Source organism: Mauremys reevesii, linkage group 25 (assembly GCF_016161935.1).
Source record: "Mauremys reevesii isolate NIE-2019 linkage group 25, ASM1616193v1, whole genome shotgun sequence".
Lineage (NCBI taxonomy): Eukaryota > Metazoa > Chordata > Testudines > Geoemydidae > Mauremys > Mauremys reevesii.
Window position 1 is genome coordinate 13,989,780 of NC_052647.1, and position 15,469 is coordinate 14,005,248.

The following is a 15,469-nucleotide window of genomic DNA, read 5'->3' on the forward strand; positions in this document are numbered from 1 at the left end:
TGCCACCGCAGATCAGACCCATGGGCCCATCTAGCCCAGTATCCCCCCAGTGCCTCCCTGCCCCAGATCAGACCCATGGGCCCATCTAGCCCAGTATCCTCCCAGCGCCTCCCTTCCCCAGATCAGACCCATGGGCCCATCTAGCCCAATAACCCTCCACTTCATTGTTGCCGTGGATCAGCCCAAGGGTTCATTTCAACAGGTATCCTGCTGCCCACACACTGTTAGTAGATCTAGTCCATGATCTTGCTTCTTGTAACAGAGACGACCAGTGACCCATCTAGTCCAGTGCCCTCCTCCCCCTCCCTTTGCTCCAGGATTCCTGCCCCAACAGGACACTGCTCTGTCATGTTCCATGTCCTGCGTTGGGGCAAACAATACCTGAAGGTGAACAGCACCTCATTGTGCATGAGCTGAGACCCGCTGCTCGCAGAGCACAGCCCCAGCCTGCGTCTGCTGCAGCCCCCTCCCCTAAATCCCAGCTCTTCTGGCACTTCCAGCACAGCTCCGCGGCTCCAGGCTGGATTCCAATTTAATCCCCCAAATTCCTCTCAATTCTCAGCCTATCAAGAAATATATCCAGGCAGTGCGGGAGCCAGGATACCGTGGGAGATGGGCAGACACGTGGGCTCTGGCAGTGGAGTTGGGGGTTAAACGTACTCCTCTGGGGTGTGCAAGCCGGTAATGCTGGGTCCCCAGAGTGCCCCTCAAGGTACCTCCCCAGTGGGTTTGGAGGTGTCCATGGAGGGTGCTGGCCCTGCAGTATGCTGCCCACCGACCCCTCACCAAGCCCATCTCTGAAGATCAGACCAGACAGTGCATTTGAATGGCAGCGACTGCACTACCAAGATTGGGGAGGCCCAGTATTTGTCTAAGATCCAAGGCCGGCTTGGAGGCAGGCATGTGCTGCTGTGGGCAGGTGGGGGGACCAGGCAGCAGTCTCCCCGGGGGCTGCAGATTGAACCTTCTACTCTGTTCCCCCACTGCTGGGAGTCACTTCCCCTCTCATGGAACCAGCCCTTTATCCCGAGGGCTTTGGCACTGGTCTTGCACTGATGAGACTAGTCACTTGCAAACAGGCCGTAGCAAGTAAGGCGTGGAAATTAACATCCAGAATCACAGACCCTACATCATTCTGGCTGATTGCTTTCTCTGGCAGGGATTCTGTACACAGTCAGGTGAGGGGTTAAAATCAAGACTGTCTGTTTGCTCAGGATCCTGATGGGACGGTATGGGGAGGGTTTTGAGATCACTGAGAGGTTTTCTGGTCCAGGGTGCAGGCTAGGAAATAACACACAGATTCAAGGAGCAGCAAAATAAATACTCAGGATAAGATTTCTGGTCTAGCTGTTGCTGTACCCCTCTCCTCCACCCCCCTGCTGGACCAGGGCAATGGCTCATCTAGCTCACTCTCCTCCCTCTGCACACACCCATCCATACCAAACCAGACCAATGGCCTGTGTAGTCCAGTATCTCCCCCTCCTTGGTTGCTCAGACCAATGGCCTGTGTAGTCTGGTGTCATCCACCCACTCCCGCTCCCACACCCACTGGATCAGCTTCTCCACCTTAAATCCAGCCCCAGCACAGAGCTTCGACTGAAATTTTGCTCTTCTGTCTCCCTGCAGGCGACGCCCCCTATTGCACCCCCGAGCAGTACAAGGAGTGCGCGGACCCGGCCTTAGGTGAGACTGCCTTGCCCCTCTCCTCTTTTGCAGGTTTGGCCACTGGCCCAGAGCGGGGCATTGGGGCCCACTCTATTCCAGGAGGACAGGGCTCTCGCTGTGCCACGCATATCAAGGGGCGAAGAGAGCACTCAGCAGCAGTGGGGTGTGTGACGGAAGGTCCCCACCCCTACTGTAACTCATACCTCATTCCAGTTTCTAAGGGGGAGGCCAGCAACCCCAGGCAGGTCCCCTAGACATCAGGAAGGGGTGTAGCACCAAAGGACTCTATCCACCTCTGAATCAGGCCCTTCAATCCATCTAGGCGTATATTCCACTGCTTCTGGGGTGCAGTGTCACACCTGCTGCTACAGAAGCTCAGAGCCATGGTCCTGTCAGGCTCTCTGTGCATGGATGGAGCAATCTCTCTGGGGTGCAACTCGTTTTTTAGGCCCTAAAGGACAAAGAAGACTCTGGCTATATTTGAGACTCCTCCTGGGTCTTCATCCTGATGGTATCTGTGCTCCTGTGACCAGGGGCGGCTCTAGGCATTTTGCCGCCCCAAGCACAGCAGGCAGGCTGCCTTCGGCGGCTTGCCTGCAGAGGGTCTGCTGATCCCGCGGCTTCGGAGGACCTCCCGCAGGCACGCCTGCAGGAGGTCCTCCGAAGCCACGGGACCAGCAGACCCTCCACAGGCACGCCTGCAGGAGGTCCTCCGAAGCCGCGGGACCAGCAGACCCTCCACAGGCACGCCTGCGGGAGGTCCTCCGAAGCCACGGGACCAGCAGACCCTCCACAGGCACGCCTGCGGGAGGTCCGCCAAAGCCACGGGACCAGCGGACCCTCCGCAGGCACGCCTGCGGGAGGTCCGCCAAAGCCACGGGACCAGCGGACCCTCCGCAGGCACGCCTGCGGGAGGTCCGCCAAAGCCACGGGACCAGCGGACCCTCCGCAGGCAAGCCGCGAAGGCAGCCTGCCTGCCGCCCTCGCGGCAACCGGCAGAGCACTCCCCCGCAGCTTGCCGCCCCAAGCACGCGCTTGACGTGCTGGGGCCTGGAGCCGCCCCTGCCTGTGACCATCACCAGAAGCTGTCTTCAGGGTTGAACCCTGGGCATTCACTGCTAAAAGCATAAGCTTTTACTGCTTGAACTTAGAGAGTAGCTCCATTTGCTGGCAGATGCAGGTAGACCCTTATTCTCATATAAGGGACCACACACTAGAGAAGAAAGACCCACACTCTGCTACTGTGGTTTACACTCCTATTGCACACCTGTCAAGGACCCTACTGCCACATCAGACTTGGCCATGGGGCCTTGCCAATGGCTGGTGATGATGGAGGCTCAGCCATGGCAGGCAGCAATGGAGACATGGCCACGGGGCCGTGCCAATGGCTGGCAATGATGGTGGCTTGGCTGCAGCAGACCCTGTCCCCCCTTGACATTCATCCTTCAGACTCCAAAGACTCTTCTGTAACATGTGATTGCTTGTGCCATATTTCTCACCTCTCTCTTCCCCTGTCCCTCCCTCTGATCCCTGTGCTGATTGCCCCACCCCCTTCATTTGTTTCTATTTGCATCATTTTCAGATGGTGATTTTCTTTCTCCTACTTTGATTTGGCTCTGTTAGTGCCTTGTGTTTGTTTTATTGCTATTGACCTCCAAGAGCCTTAGCTAGGGCAGGGGAATGGCTTACAAGTGGGAACTGGGAGGAGAGGGTCCTAGAAATTTTCCAGAAATTGTCCCCCTCTTTCTTCTCCTGTTAAGCAACTTGAGTGGCATTTTCCAGGGGTGGCTTTGAAGTCTGGGGAATGTCGAGAGACCCCTTTAGAGTATGAGCTGCTATTGTTTTATTTTGTTCTCTCTCCGTTCCCCTTCTTTCCGCCCATCTCCCTTCACCCCTCCCACCCCCCCAGATTTCCTGCTGGAGAAGGACAATGATTACTGTGTCTGTGAGATGCCCTGCAATGTCACCCGCTTTGGCAAGGAGCTGTCCATGGTGAAAATTCCCAGCAAGGCCTCAGCCAAGTACCTGGCCAAGAAATACAACAAGTCGGAGCAGTACATTGGGTAATTGGGGAGGGGGCTTCACCACAGACCTGGGGGCAGAGCCAATGGAACCAAGACGCTACACGTATTGCCAGTGCCCCAAGAGTTTCATTCCCCATTGGCCCCCTGGGCACCTGCCCAGTCTCCAGATCTTTGGGACGCCAGGTGCCGGTTCTTAATGCCTGGCCTCCTTTCCCTGGTCTCATGGCTTCCTGCTGATTTTGTCCATGCTGGATTTGTTTCAACGACTCTAGGCTGTCACACAGAGCCAGTCCCATCCAGTGACACTCCCTTCCTCTCTTGCAGGGAGAACTTTCTGGTGCTGGATATCTTCTTTGAAGCCCTGAACTATGAGACAATTGAGCAGAAGAAGGCCTATGAGGTGGCTGGCTTGCTGGGTGAGGCATGTTTCCCCTCCATACTCAGGGGCAGGCAGGGAGCCAGGCCTTGTGGTCACTGCTGAGCAACGCTAGCTGAGTGCTTGGGGTAGGGGTCCATTCAGCTCCAATGACTCCCCCAGCACTAAGCCCCAGATGCCTGTCACCTCCAGTGGGCTGTGGCTCTCCCTCCCATCTGTCGGTGATGCCTGAAGGTAATCTGAAGCAGGGAGGGCAGTCAGAGACCCTGGTTCTGCGGCAGCCCAGTGGGCATGAGCTGTGGAGTTCTCTGGGAGAGCAGGGTCTTTGGTGCTGAGTGCAGGGGCGAGGTGGAGCAGAGGGTAATTCCATGGCTCTAGGGCCAGGCACATGCTGATGTGTGCTGCGGGAGGCATCGCACACCAAGGAGCTGAGAGACACTGCACATTTGAGTGTGGTATCTGAGTCCGGATCCCGCTGCTGTGAATTGGAAAACTCCCACTGGCTTCAGTGGGACCAGGATGAGGCTCAGTGTGGGGGTTGGTGGGAGCTGTTTGTACACAGGGCTGTTGCTTCTCCTGCTGCCCCCTTGGGGACAGACCCTGCTGTGAGCGGCACTGGGATAAATCTGGTGCACCAGTCCCAGAACATCACATGGGATGACTGGGAGCGTGATCGCCCCCAGCTCAGATGGCTGTGTGCCCACCTTCAGCATGGAACTCAGGCCCCTCGCACACCTCACCTCTGAACCTAGCCCGTGGCAGCTGGCTCAGCTCAGTGATTTACCTTCCACCTCACCCTAGGCAGATGCGGTGGGACCATGTGGTCTGTGTCTGGCAGGTGAACCAGATTTCAGTGAGCGGGAAGTAGCATTATCCGTACCAGCCCTTCCCCAAAGCTCCTGTCCTGATCTGTTTTCTCTGCAGCAGACTCCTTCCTGCAGACCCAAGTGCAGATGTTTAAGGGCTTTTTGAATAAACTAATTGGAAAATAGTAATGGAGCCATTTAATGAGCAGATTTCATCTCAGTGCAGAGCCATAGGGGTTTGGTCTCTAGCCGGCTGAGGGAGTAGGGCTCATGGAGTGCAGAAATTATATAGGATCCCCTGGGTGCACGTGCACTGAGTCATCCAATTTGTCACTAGTAGAAGATGGTGTGAGGTCCCAATTGACAGGCCCTTGTAGGGCAGGTGGGTGAGCCAATGAGAGACGCTTACTCACACGCCTTATCCCTCCTGACTTGGCTCTTCCGAGGCTTTTTCCTCCAGAACCTCCTGCTCCAGCTCTCCCTTGCGTTGGTTAGAGAAACTCTTGGGCCTCGGTTCTCCAAAGATGGGGCAGATCCCACTTGGTCTAGCTGCTGGTATGAGTCAATGGGGCAGGTCTGCATAATACCTACACAGAGCCTGACAGCCAGTCCCAGGCCCTTCTCGAGAGGCCAAGGGAGAGTCAGGGCTTGATTCCTAGAGGAGCTGAGGGTCAATGGGAGCTGTGAGTATTTGGCCTCTAGGCATAGCCATCCCCAAAGGCCGGGGGCTTTGCTGGCTCCATACTGAGGGGTGTTTATTGGGCACACAGAGCCAAAACCTGCAGCGCAGGACCCTGGTGCTTTGGGAAAATCCTGGCATGGCTGCAGGCTCCCTGGCTTCTTGGCCTCATCCCTGGGGCTTCCTAGTGAATCTCACATTGGAAGACAGAGCACTGGCCACTGGTGAGTCCATTCATTGCAGGGCGGCAGCGCAGGGTGCAGAACCCAGGCCCTGAGCCCATGTGGAGGGTCGCTGAGCTCGTAGGTTCACTAGCCCAGCAGATCAGAGCTCACCAAGCTGCAGCCTGGGATCAGGATCAAGGATCCCCAGAGGCCTCCAGCTTTGGCTGGCCGAGTGGTGGGGGGTATCCGTGTCACAGGCTCATCAGAGACCACTAAAGTGATCTCAGCGGGGAGAGATCCAGCCTCTCACTACAAGTGGATGAGCCGCTATGGCAGGTGGAGCTGCTGCCTTCTCCTCTCCCTCCCTCCCTCTGTCAGGTCTCCTTTCCTCAGCTGTCCTGTCCTCCACTATATAACTGAGCCCCTGAGTGGCTGATGGGCCACCCACTCCCCGCCAGCCCGCCCTGACTGCTCTCATCCCTCTCGTCTCCAGGCGACATTGGTGGGCAGATGGGGCTGTTCATTGGGGCCAGCATCCTGACCGTGCTGGAGCTGTTCGATTATGCCTATGAGGTGAGTGAAGGAGGGATCACCAGGAACCCCACTCTGCTGTGGGGGGGTTGAGAACCATCCCCCATGATGCACCAAGATGCTCCCCTAAGGTCAACCCCTGTCATACTGCTTCCCCCACAGCTCCTTCCTCCCCGTCACCTCTGCATGTCACTTCACTGCCTGCTCCCTGCCTGGTCTCCCCCGCCAGCCCCCCTTTGTCCTCCCAGTCCCTTCCCACTCAGCATGAAATCTCCCCCCAGGCTGCTGCCAGCCTCGTGCGCCTCCTGCCAATCCCCTGGGACCCAAATCCCTCCTGCCCATGGGAGCTGTGAGCCCCTTCATACGTTGTGGGTGAGTTTCTGATCTCAGCTACCCTGCATCCAGTGCAGAACGTGGAGTCACTCTGGATTTATCTGTGCTGTGGCTGGGAGCAGGATCTGGCCTGTGCAGTTTCCACCAGTCCCTCATCACGTGACTTACCTCAGCACTGCCCCCCTGTAACTGGTGCCCCTTTTGTCCCTCGGCTCCTCAGCGTGCAGGATGCTTTGGGTCACTGAGGGGGCCATCCCACCCAGGAGCTGCTTTCACTTTCAGGTCATAAAGTACAAGCTGTGTCGCCGGGCCAAGTGCCAAAAGAATCACAAAAGGAACAACACAGACAAGGGCGTCGCCCTGAGCATGGACGATGTGAAACGCCATGTAAGTGCCTGAACCTGCCCTTCTCCTTGTGGCCTGGGCCATGCCTCAGTTAACATCCCCACTGACCCCTACACTGGGGGGAGGGCAGCACACTGCCCTGCAGTGCCCCCCCCCTACCGCTCAGCGAGCCCTCTGGGGCTGGGGGTTCTACTGGAGGTTGTGAGTGCTTGTGAGAGAGGCAGACCCATATCACTGGCCAGAGCCTGCTGTAGGGTAACCAGGGACTGTGCAAGGTCCCCACGCAGAGGGCATGCATCTCAGTCCTTCCCTTTAGCATCCTTGCTGTCCTGGTCTCTTCCTGCTCCTTCACCTCTGAGCTAGCAAGGAGGGCTGAGAGGACTGGCTGCCTTGAAAACCAAAGTTAGGAACCCCCGAAGCCGTAGGCTGCTGAGAAAGTGGCTTGTGGGAACGACCTTTGTGCTGTGGGGATTGCTGGGGAGCAACCTGCAGTGAAAGGACATGGCTGGGATCCACAGCAGGGCATTGAGCATGCCAGCTTGGGGCCCCATGCTCCAGTACCCAGTACCCCTGTCCTCTGGGACTGCCTGGAGTGGTAGCTGGCAGCCTTTGGAGAGGGAGAGGATAGAAAACCGCCCAGGTCTTGCTAGTGTGCCAGTCACCATGGTATTTAGGCACTAGAGTTCAGTGCCAACTGGCTTGCTGAAGATAGCTGACAACTGTGGTTCTCTTGGGGCCATGACCCCAAGTCAGAAAGTTCTGACCCAGATGCACAGGTCCGCCAAGCTCCAGGGCATTGGACCTAGGGAGCTGGTTCACTCATTACAGAAGAGCCACAAACCTGGCAGCCCATCTCCAAACAGGGTCTTTGTTCATGGGAGGTGGTGTCACTCAGCCAGATATATGGAGATCTCCTGTGCTCTGGGGCTCCCTGGGCAAGGGCACTAAGTGTTTTGGGGGCATGCCCTGAGCTGCCGGGCCCCCCAAATGCTGCCAGAGCCTCTGGTCTCTGTGATTACCAGAGGGCTGGACTCTTGCCTCTATCAAGGCATTGCATGATGCTGTTGCTGTATCATCTGCTCTTCTCCCTGTGCTCGGGCCCTGCCGTGCTTAACTCTCCTTCCCTCATCTCCCTTGCCCCCAGAATCCCTGTGAGAGCCTAAGGGGCCACCCAGCCGGGATGACGTATGCAGCCAACATCCTACCTCACCACCCGGCCCGGGGCACGTTTGAGGACTTCACCTGCTAACTGACGTCCGGATGTACAACATACACTACCAAAGCCCTCCGGAGAGCGGCCCCTGTCCCTGGGGGGTGTCCGTGGAGGGGACACACCTAGGGGCCCTTGCTCCTCGCCATAGTGGGACATTAACAAGAGTGATGGCCTCAGGTTTAGGGCCAGGTGGCAGGCGGTTGGGTTGGTTTCTGACCCTGGATACAGACTCAGCGCCAGCTGCTCCCCCACCTCCCCATAGTTTAGAGACTTTTGGACATTCTGGTCCCACCCCCCCCCCCCCACAACTCTGACTCTGCAGCCTGTGCTGGAGCTACACACGAACCGGGCTGCACCACAGGACCTGGCCTGCTCCTCCTTGGCTCCTCAGTTTGTTTTTAACTAAAAAGAGAAAGGAGCCCAGAAGAATCAGCTCTTTGGCTGCAGTCACACTGGGGGAAGTAACCCCTCTCCCATGTTCCCCATTCCTGTCCATTTACCTGGTTTCCATGTCTATCCCGCATCCACGCATCGCACTAGAGAGAGACTTGGTGGGGGGGAGGGTTATGAGTGAGCACGGGGAGGCCTGGTCCCTGCGCTCAGCTTGCGCCAGCTCTCCACAGAGCAGGGGAATCACCTCCATAAAGGTGGGAGCCCCCGGGGCCTGTCCTCTGAGCCAGGGACCCCACTGCTATGGCAGCATGTTTGCCTGGGCCCCTCTTTCAGCATTTCACCCCCAGTGTGGCTGGAAGAGGCTGATGGTGAGAGCTGGATCCCAGAAGCTTCTGCTGTGTGTCCCAAGTGCACTGCAGCCGATTCAGCAGCCACAGTCTTGCTCTGAACTTAGTCCCCTGCCCCTGGCACTAAGTCTCTGAGCACGATGGTCCCTGGGAGCCTTCCCTGGCTGTGGGTTCAGCTCAAGGGCAGTTGCCCCCAGGTCTCCCCGGCTCCTGTCCCCTCCAACATGACCACGATAGGTGCTCTGTGGACTGACTGGGGTAATGATAGCCCCACCTGTGAGCAAGCACAGCCGTCTTCCTCCCTTCACCATCACCCTCCTCCACATGCCCCACCCCCAGAGAAGTCTCCTGCCCAAACTCTCACAGCTGCAACCTACACAATCCAGAGGCATCCAGAGAGGCCGCTGTGTGTGGACAGTGCCAAAGACTGTAACTTGGGGTGGGGGAGGGGAATGAGGCCCAAACAGTAGCCATGCTGCAGGGTCAAGGAGGACTTTCCAAAAACCCTAAGAGGCCTCAGCCTCCTTTTCCCCTAAGGCAGAAGCCTCATAGCTAATGGGGCACATAAAGGGAAGAATCCCCCTCAGGCCCATAAGCCCCCGCTGTTGAACAGTCCTTTCCAGATAAGCCTGCCAAGCCAGGCAGCTGGGGAAGGATGTGCTATGGGAAGCACTTGGGTCAGCATGACAGGCAGAGGAAATGCTGATGGATGAAGCTCACACTGATCATGCTGCCACTTCCCATGCAGGTGGGATCGGCCAGGAAGGGGAGCCTGCCCGAGACAGGCCACACTCCAGAGCTGCACTATGGATAGTCAGACCCAGGGGTTTTCTGGGGGGCGCCATGCCTCCCTAAAAGGCACCTCTCCGGCTTTCCCAGGCCAGTCACACGTCCTCCAGGCAGGTGCTGTCCCAAGAAATGTAGGTCTTTGCATTCCCATCTGCCATGGAGTCACCTGGAAGCCAGGCATCCTCTGGAACAGCCTGATGCCAGGGAAGCCCGTGGCTCAGAGCTGGCTGGGGAAGCTGATGCCCATGGGCTGAGCTAACTTCCCATGGAAGGAGGCTTCCAGCAGGACAGATCCTGTTCACACGACCCTGCTTGTGCCCTCAGCTCTGCCAATATCAGCTGAGCCAAGCCCTCCACCAAGCAGAACCCTCTGGGGACTCACAGACACCCACACTTTGGAAATGATCCACAGACCCCCCCCCCCACCGCACTTCTCCAGATGAAATTCCCAAATCACCGGCAGCTTCTGAAAATGGCAGGCCCTGGCTTGTCGTTCACAGCCACCCTTGGCCCGTTGTGTCCCAGAGTCTCTGCTACTAGTGCCCATAGGCTGGGCTGTGTGGGCGGAGCCAGCCCAGTCATAGCTCCTCCATGGGATACTGGTACATAGAGGAGAGGAGCTGTGAGGTCAGTTTGACTTGTGTGTAACAAACCCAACCCCTCCACAGCCAGGCCAGGGACTCCAGAGCCAGACCTTGCCTGGGTTGCCTCCATCCTTTTGTTCCACTGTCAGGGTCAGCCCCAGAATTCTCGTGCCCACCCTGCACCCTCCACCAAGTGACAGCTCTGCAGGGCTGAAGTGCTACTTAGCTTAAAGAGTGTTTGCGATGTCATTTTTCTAATCTTTATTTACTTTATGATTATTATTATTTTACTTCCTGACCAAAATTAGGAAGCGGGGTCAGGCCTTTGTATCTAGCACTTGCCCAAAGACAAACGGGTCAGCCATGTCCATAGATTGTCTTATGGCTCCTTAGTGCGGTTTCATTCCTTTTCTTTCTTATTTTCACGCTCGCGCTCTAAAGCTTTTAAAGATGGGGCTTGGATTGGGATTTGGATTTGACCTTGATGCTCACCCGTTGAAACTTCTCATTTTTTATTTGTCTGTTTTTACTATATCATCCTCATTTTATATATCTTATATATAATATATTATATATATTACTATATATATATGTGTGTACATATATATATATATCTGTGTGCGGCATATCAGTGTAGATACCCATCCAGTAGCATTTAGGCCTTGATATTGTGCCATTTTTCTGTTACCGATCTCTGAATGCCTTCAAGTGTATAAAGTGTTGAATTATCTCTGGTATCTGTACTATGTACACACATTTTCATAGGAAGCACAATAAGATGACAAATGCATTGTATATCAATACCTGCTACTCTTAACAATGATATAAAGGATACTATAAATGGATGAGATAAAGGATAGAGACTGAGCCTTTTTCTCCCCAGCTGGGCTGCAGAACTCTATCCCTGTGGGTAGGAAATCAGAAGCACCCCAGGCAGCATCTCCTTCCCCACAGGGCTCATGTTGTGCATCTCAAACTGAGGATCAAAGAGGGGACTTGCTGCAGAACAAAGTGTTGGCCCTAAATTGGAACGACTTACGTACATACATACCTTCAGCTGTGTGTAAGAGTCCCATTGACTGCAATGCTTAGCGTTAAGCATGTGCTTAAGTGCTTTCCTGAGCCGAAGCCTCTAGGAGGGAGGCTTTAAATGGTGTGAGATTAAAGGAGCAAGGAGACCCGATCTTGCACTGTCCTGGGGCCAATCTCCATTGATTACTAGTGTTCTCTGTGGGGCACATAGCACCACCAGGCAGGAAGGTCACCTGAGCAGTCCCATTCCAACGGGCTCTTTTCAGCTTCCTCAGGATTTCACCTCTGTGTGCTGCCTGAGGGCAAACTGGTGTGGAAAGTTTGAGCCTGGTGAGAACCTGTTTAATTTGGCTGTATTAGCAACAATTGGCTGTCTGGCACCATAATGCATGGCAGGATCCAGTCCCCGAGGAAGACTTGAGCAACGCATGGCCAGTGATGTGCTGGAGACAGTGTAGAACAGCCAGACTCACATCGTTCACTCAGATTGGTCTGCAGAGGAACAGCAGGGGCTGTGGGTAGAATGAATGTCAGTGCATGTCAGCTGCAGTCATGACTCCCTCCCAGCCTGCTCTTTTTGGGCCAGATCTGGCGCTGCTTTGCCAGTGGGTGCGGGTGGGGAGGGATGTCTTTGAATAGGAACAAAATAGTTAGTAGTGTAAGCCACATGCCCCGTGGGGAATTAATTAACCTAAATTAACTAGCCATTGAGCAAAGCCTGGCTGGGGCGCAAAGACTTCTGCAGCACAGTGGGGACTGCACTGGAAAGGCCAAAGCACACTGGCGTTGTCCAAGTGTCAGTGTGGTTTGCTAAAGGCCATAGTGCATACTGTGTGACAGCATTCACTGGCATGAACGTGGCTTCAGGCCTATGAAGGGATGTGCAGCCCTGATAGGCCAGCGAGGGCCCCAGAAGCCAGATAGGTTACCTGGCGTCACCAGCGAGAAGGACGACCCGGGTTAATTACAAGTGAAGCCCAGCTGTGGACAGGCTAGGGCAGTGCTATAAAACCAGAAGGGGATGGCAGGGGAAGGAATCTGCCATTGCTCTCTGGGATGAGGGAGCTTGTTAGGGACAAGCAGGAAGGCCAGGGAGTGAGTAAGCCCTAAAATCCTGCCCTGGAGTAAGAGTCTAGCTAGCAAGAGGCTAGAAGGGGATGAAATAGCCAGGGAGTAGTATAGCTCCTGTGGTAAACCCACAAACAGGCAAGGGAAGAGAGACGGGGGCTGGGTAGGAATGAGCGAAGGGACAGGGACTGAGCAGTCCTGGATTGCTGGTTATAGGGCCCCTAGGCTACAATGCAGTGTAGCAGGCGGGCCCGGGTTCCACTGCTAGCCACTAGTCCTGGTGGACTTTGCACCCCGGGAGGGGCCTGGCCAGAGGGACGTGTTACCAGGATAGGCTATTGCGGATTGAGCAGAGAGCAGAAGCAGGCACCCAGTGCCACAAGAACTACTTTCCCAGATGTAGCCATGAGCGGGGACACTAGTGGTGAGTGGGAATCCTGCTACGAGGCCTCAGACACATTTCTGCATTTCAGCATGGAGCAGGCAAGGATGGATCCTGGGACCGGACTTTGAGTGGGGGTAAGTGCAGGGGCCCTGCATTCCAGCAATGGGCAGGCATGGGGCTGGGACACTGAGATTTAGCGCAGGAGCTGGAGCCCAATGCAGTGAAATCCTAGGCCCCTCCCTTCCCACACTAGCCAGGAATTGAGCCTCCTGCCTTCCAGCACAGGGCATCATAGGGAGGGCTCCAGCCTGGGTTTGCTCTGGTGATGTGTACCCTCAGAGTGGGCACTGCTGCCTCCTAGCAGCCAGATGGTGACAAAACGAACCCTGTGTCATTGTCCAGAGCTAAATGGCTGGAAAACACGGCCTCTACAGTTACAGGGCCTCGTTAACAGCAAAGGAATTAATATTCCCAGGTCTGCAGCCTTGAGCAATGTGCTGCTGGCATTCACGGCTTCTGCATAACGCTTGAAGCCAGCCTGCTCCCCCAGCACTTGATGCCCAACGGCTGAACTACCACCATGGGGCCGTGGCTGGGGTAGGGCACATCCAGGTGGCAGTGGGATACTGATGCAGTGAGAATCAGGGGCGGCTCTATGGTTTTTGCCACCCCAAGCACGGCAGTCAGGCAGCCTTCAGCGGCGTTTCTACAGGTGATCTGCCGGTCCTGCGCCTTTGGCGTACCTGCTGCCGAATTGCTGCCAAAGCCGTGGGACTGGCGAACCTCCCGCAGGTATGCTTCCAAAGGCTGCCTGACTGCCGCTCTCACAGCGACTGGCAGGACGCCTCCCGCGGCTTGCTGCCCCAGGCATGTGCTTGCTGCGCTGGTGCCTGGAGCCGCCCCTGGTGAGAATGCACCCTTTGCACCGCATCCTGGTCTCAGGCTTCAACATAGCCAGGGCTCAGGAGGGCTGGGAGTGGGGCTACTGCTGACAGACATGAGGTTCTGTGAAATGGCCTTGAGGCCAACACCACTCTGATGTGCTGACATAAAGGCTCCAGGCCTGATAAAAGGGCACTTTTCACCACAAGGCCCCAAATACTCAGTCTCTATGCAGGGATGGGCTTCCCACTGCTAAGACCTGGCCTCCTCTGGGTTAGAACATAGCTGCCACACAGCAGCTGAGGACAGGAAGTGAAGCGGAAGTCAATGGTCAGTGGATGGATACTCAGTGGGCAGTTAGGGAGACAGCAGGGAATTTGTCCAGCTGCTGATAACTTGTCTCTCATGTATGGCATCATAGGGCCTTTCAAAACCACAAGGATTGGACCTCGGTTTTATGGCACCTCCCATGGTGTGGCTCTGCAGTCCCACACCAGGGCACTGAGTTGAGTATGGAAACAGGGCCACCAAGCCCAGGACACCTCATCCACAGAGGAATTCCTGCCCCTACAGAACAGCATTGCATTAGTCTCCTACCTAATTAAATGGCACTTGGCAAACTTGCCACTGGATACTCCAGGCTCAAAGCCAATCAGATTAGAGGGTCCCAAGTGTCCCTTTGAGAGGCTCTCTGGCACTAATGCAGTTTGGCTTCCTGGAGCCCATCTCATTCAGTTAAGACTCCACTGTGGACACGTCCAGCTGCTCGTCTCAGGAGAGAAACAGGCTACAGCCCCATTACTGCGGCAGCCTGAGAGGCAGAGTGGATTAGAAGGCATTAGCTGATTTATCCCTGTTAGGGACCGTGGGACCCGCAGGCAGCCAACTTTGGCTGGAGCGCAGGGGGCACAAGCCATGCCACCCCTGCTGGCACTCTGGTGCTTTCACCCTGTGGATTGTGTGGCCTCCGTGAACCTGCAGGGTGAGGATTAATCATGCTGTGTGTATAAATACAGGCAGAGATAGCATCACCTCTGCCCCACTCCCTCCGCAGTAATTCATGGTTACCATTCGCTCACTGCTGGTGCTGCCAGCAGACACAGGAGCTGTGATATAATGATACAGCCCTGAAGTGAGCGCCATACAGGTAGGAGAGAGCTGTGCTGTGCAGCCAGGTGCCATGACATGGGTTGGGGCCCATGTGGCAATGACGGTCCTTTGGGACAATCACCTTGCCCCCTGTGAGATGCACATCCCAACCACACTGAGGGGCCAGGACCTGAGCCGGGCAGACTGACCCATGGGGGATTTCTCTGATGTAATTACAAGGCTGGGGGTGGGGCTGAGCCAGTCAGGAAGGGCAGTATGGTCCATGCACTGCTGTGTATTTGTGGCCACATGTGTTTGGTGTAGCCTGTGTTCATTTGTGGGTCTCCCTCCCACCACCCCATCCCACCAGACACTTGGAAATGAAACCTCATCCCTGGCATATTTGGTCTCTCCTGGTTTGACAAGCATTGCTTTGTTTTAAGGCTCATGAAAATTGCTGCTGCTTTCTGTGCTGTGCTGTGCTGTTCTGTGGGCCAGGCCTATCAATCATATCAGTACTGTGCTAGGCGCAGGGCTGGAACCTGCCAGCATAGCACTAAATAGTGCAGGTCCTACAAAAACAAGTTGCTAAGTTTTGGGGGTGGATGGGTTACTGAATTTCCTGGCAACCAATGTTCAGCTCTTCATCCAGCCTCTATTCCCCTACCCCCACACCGGCTGCTGCAGCAGTGGGGCCTGCACCCTCCACGCCTGGCTCTCCAGCCCCTGCCATGAGCAGGATGCTGCTATCTTTTTCCTCACAT

At 55.7% G+C, this 15,469-nt stretch overlaps 1 protein-coding gene across 5 annotated transcripts in view; it reads left to right on the forward strand.

Annotated features, from left to right (window-relative positions):
* The window catches only part of ASIC1 (acid sensing ion channel subunit 1), a 154,895-nt gene extending 143,821 nt beyond the window's left edge, over window positions 1-11,074 (forward strand). For all 5 annotated transcript variants that reach the window (XM_039514891.1, XM_039514890.1, XM_039514894.1 and 2 more), the window contains 6 exons: window positions 1,627-1,683; window positions 3,575-3,728; window positions 4,014-4,105; window positions 6,208-6,287; window positions 6,861-6,965; window positions 8,068-11,074. In XM_039514891.1, coding sequence (XP_039370825.1) covers window positions 1,627-1,683; window positions 3,575-3,728; window positions 4,014-4,105; window positions 6,208-6,287; window positions 6,861-6,965; window positions 8,068-8,172 — 593 coding nt within the window. In that variant the 3' untranslated portion in view covers window positions 8,173-11,074. The remainder of the gene's footprint in view (window positions 1-1,626; window positions 1,684-3,574; window positions 3,729-4,013; window positions 4,106-6,207; window positions 6,288-6,860; window positions 6,966-8,067) is intronic.
* Window positions 11,075-15,469: the final 4,395 nt, after the last annotated feature.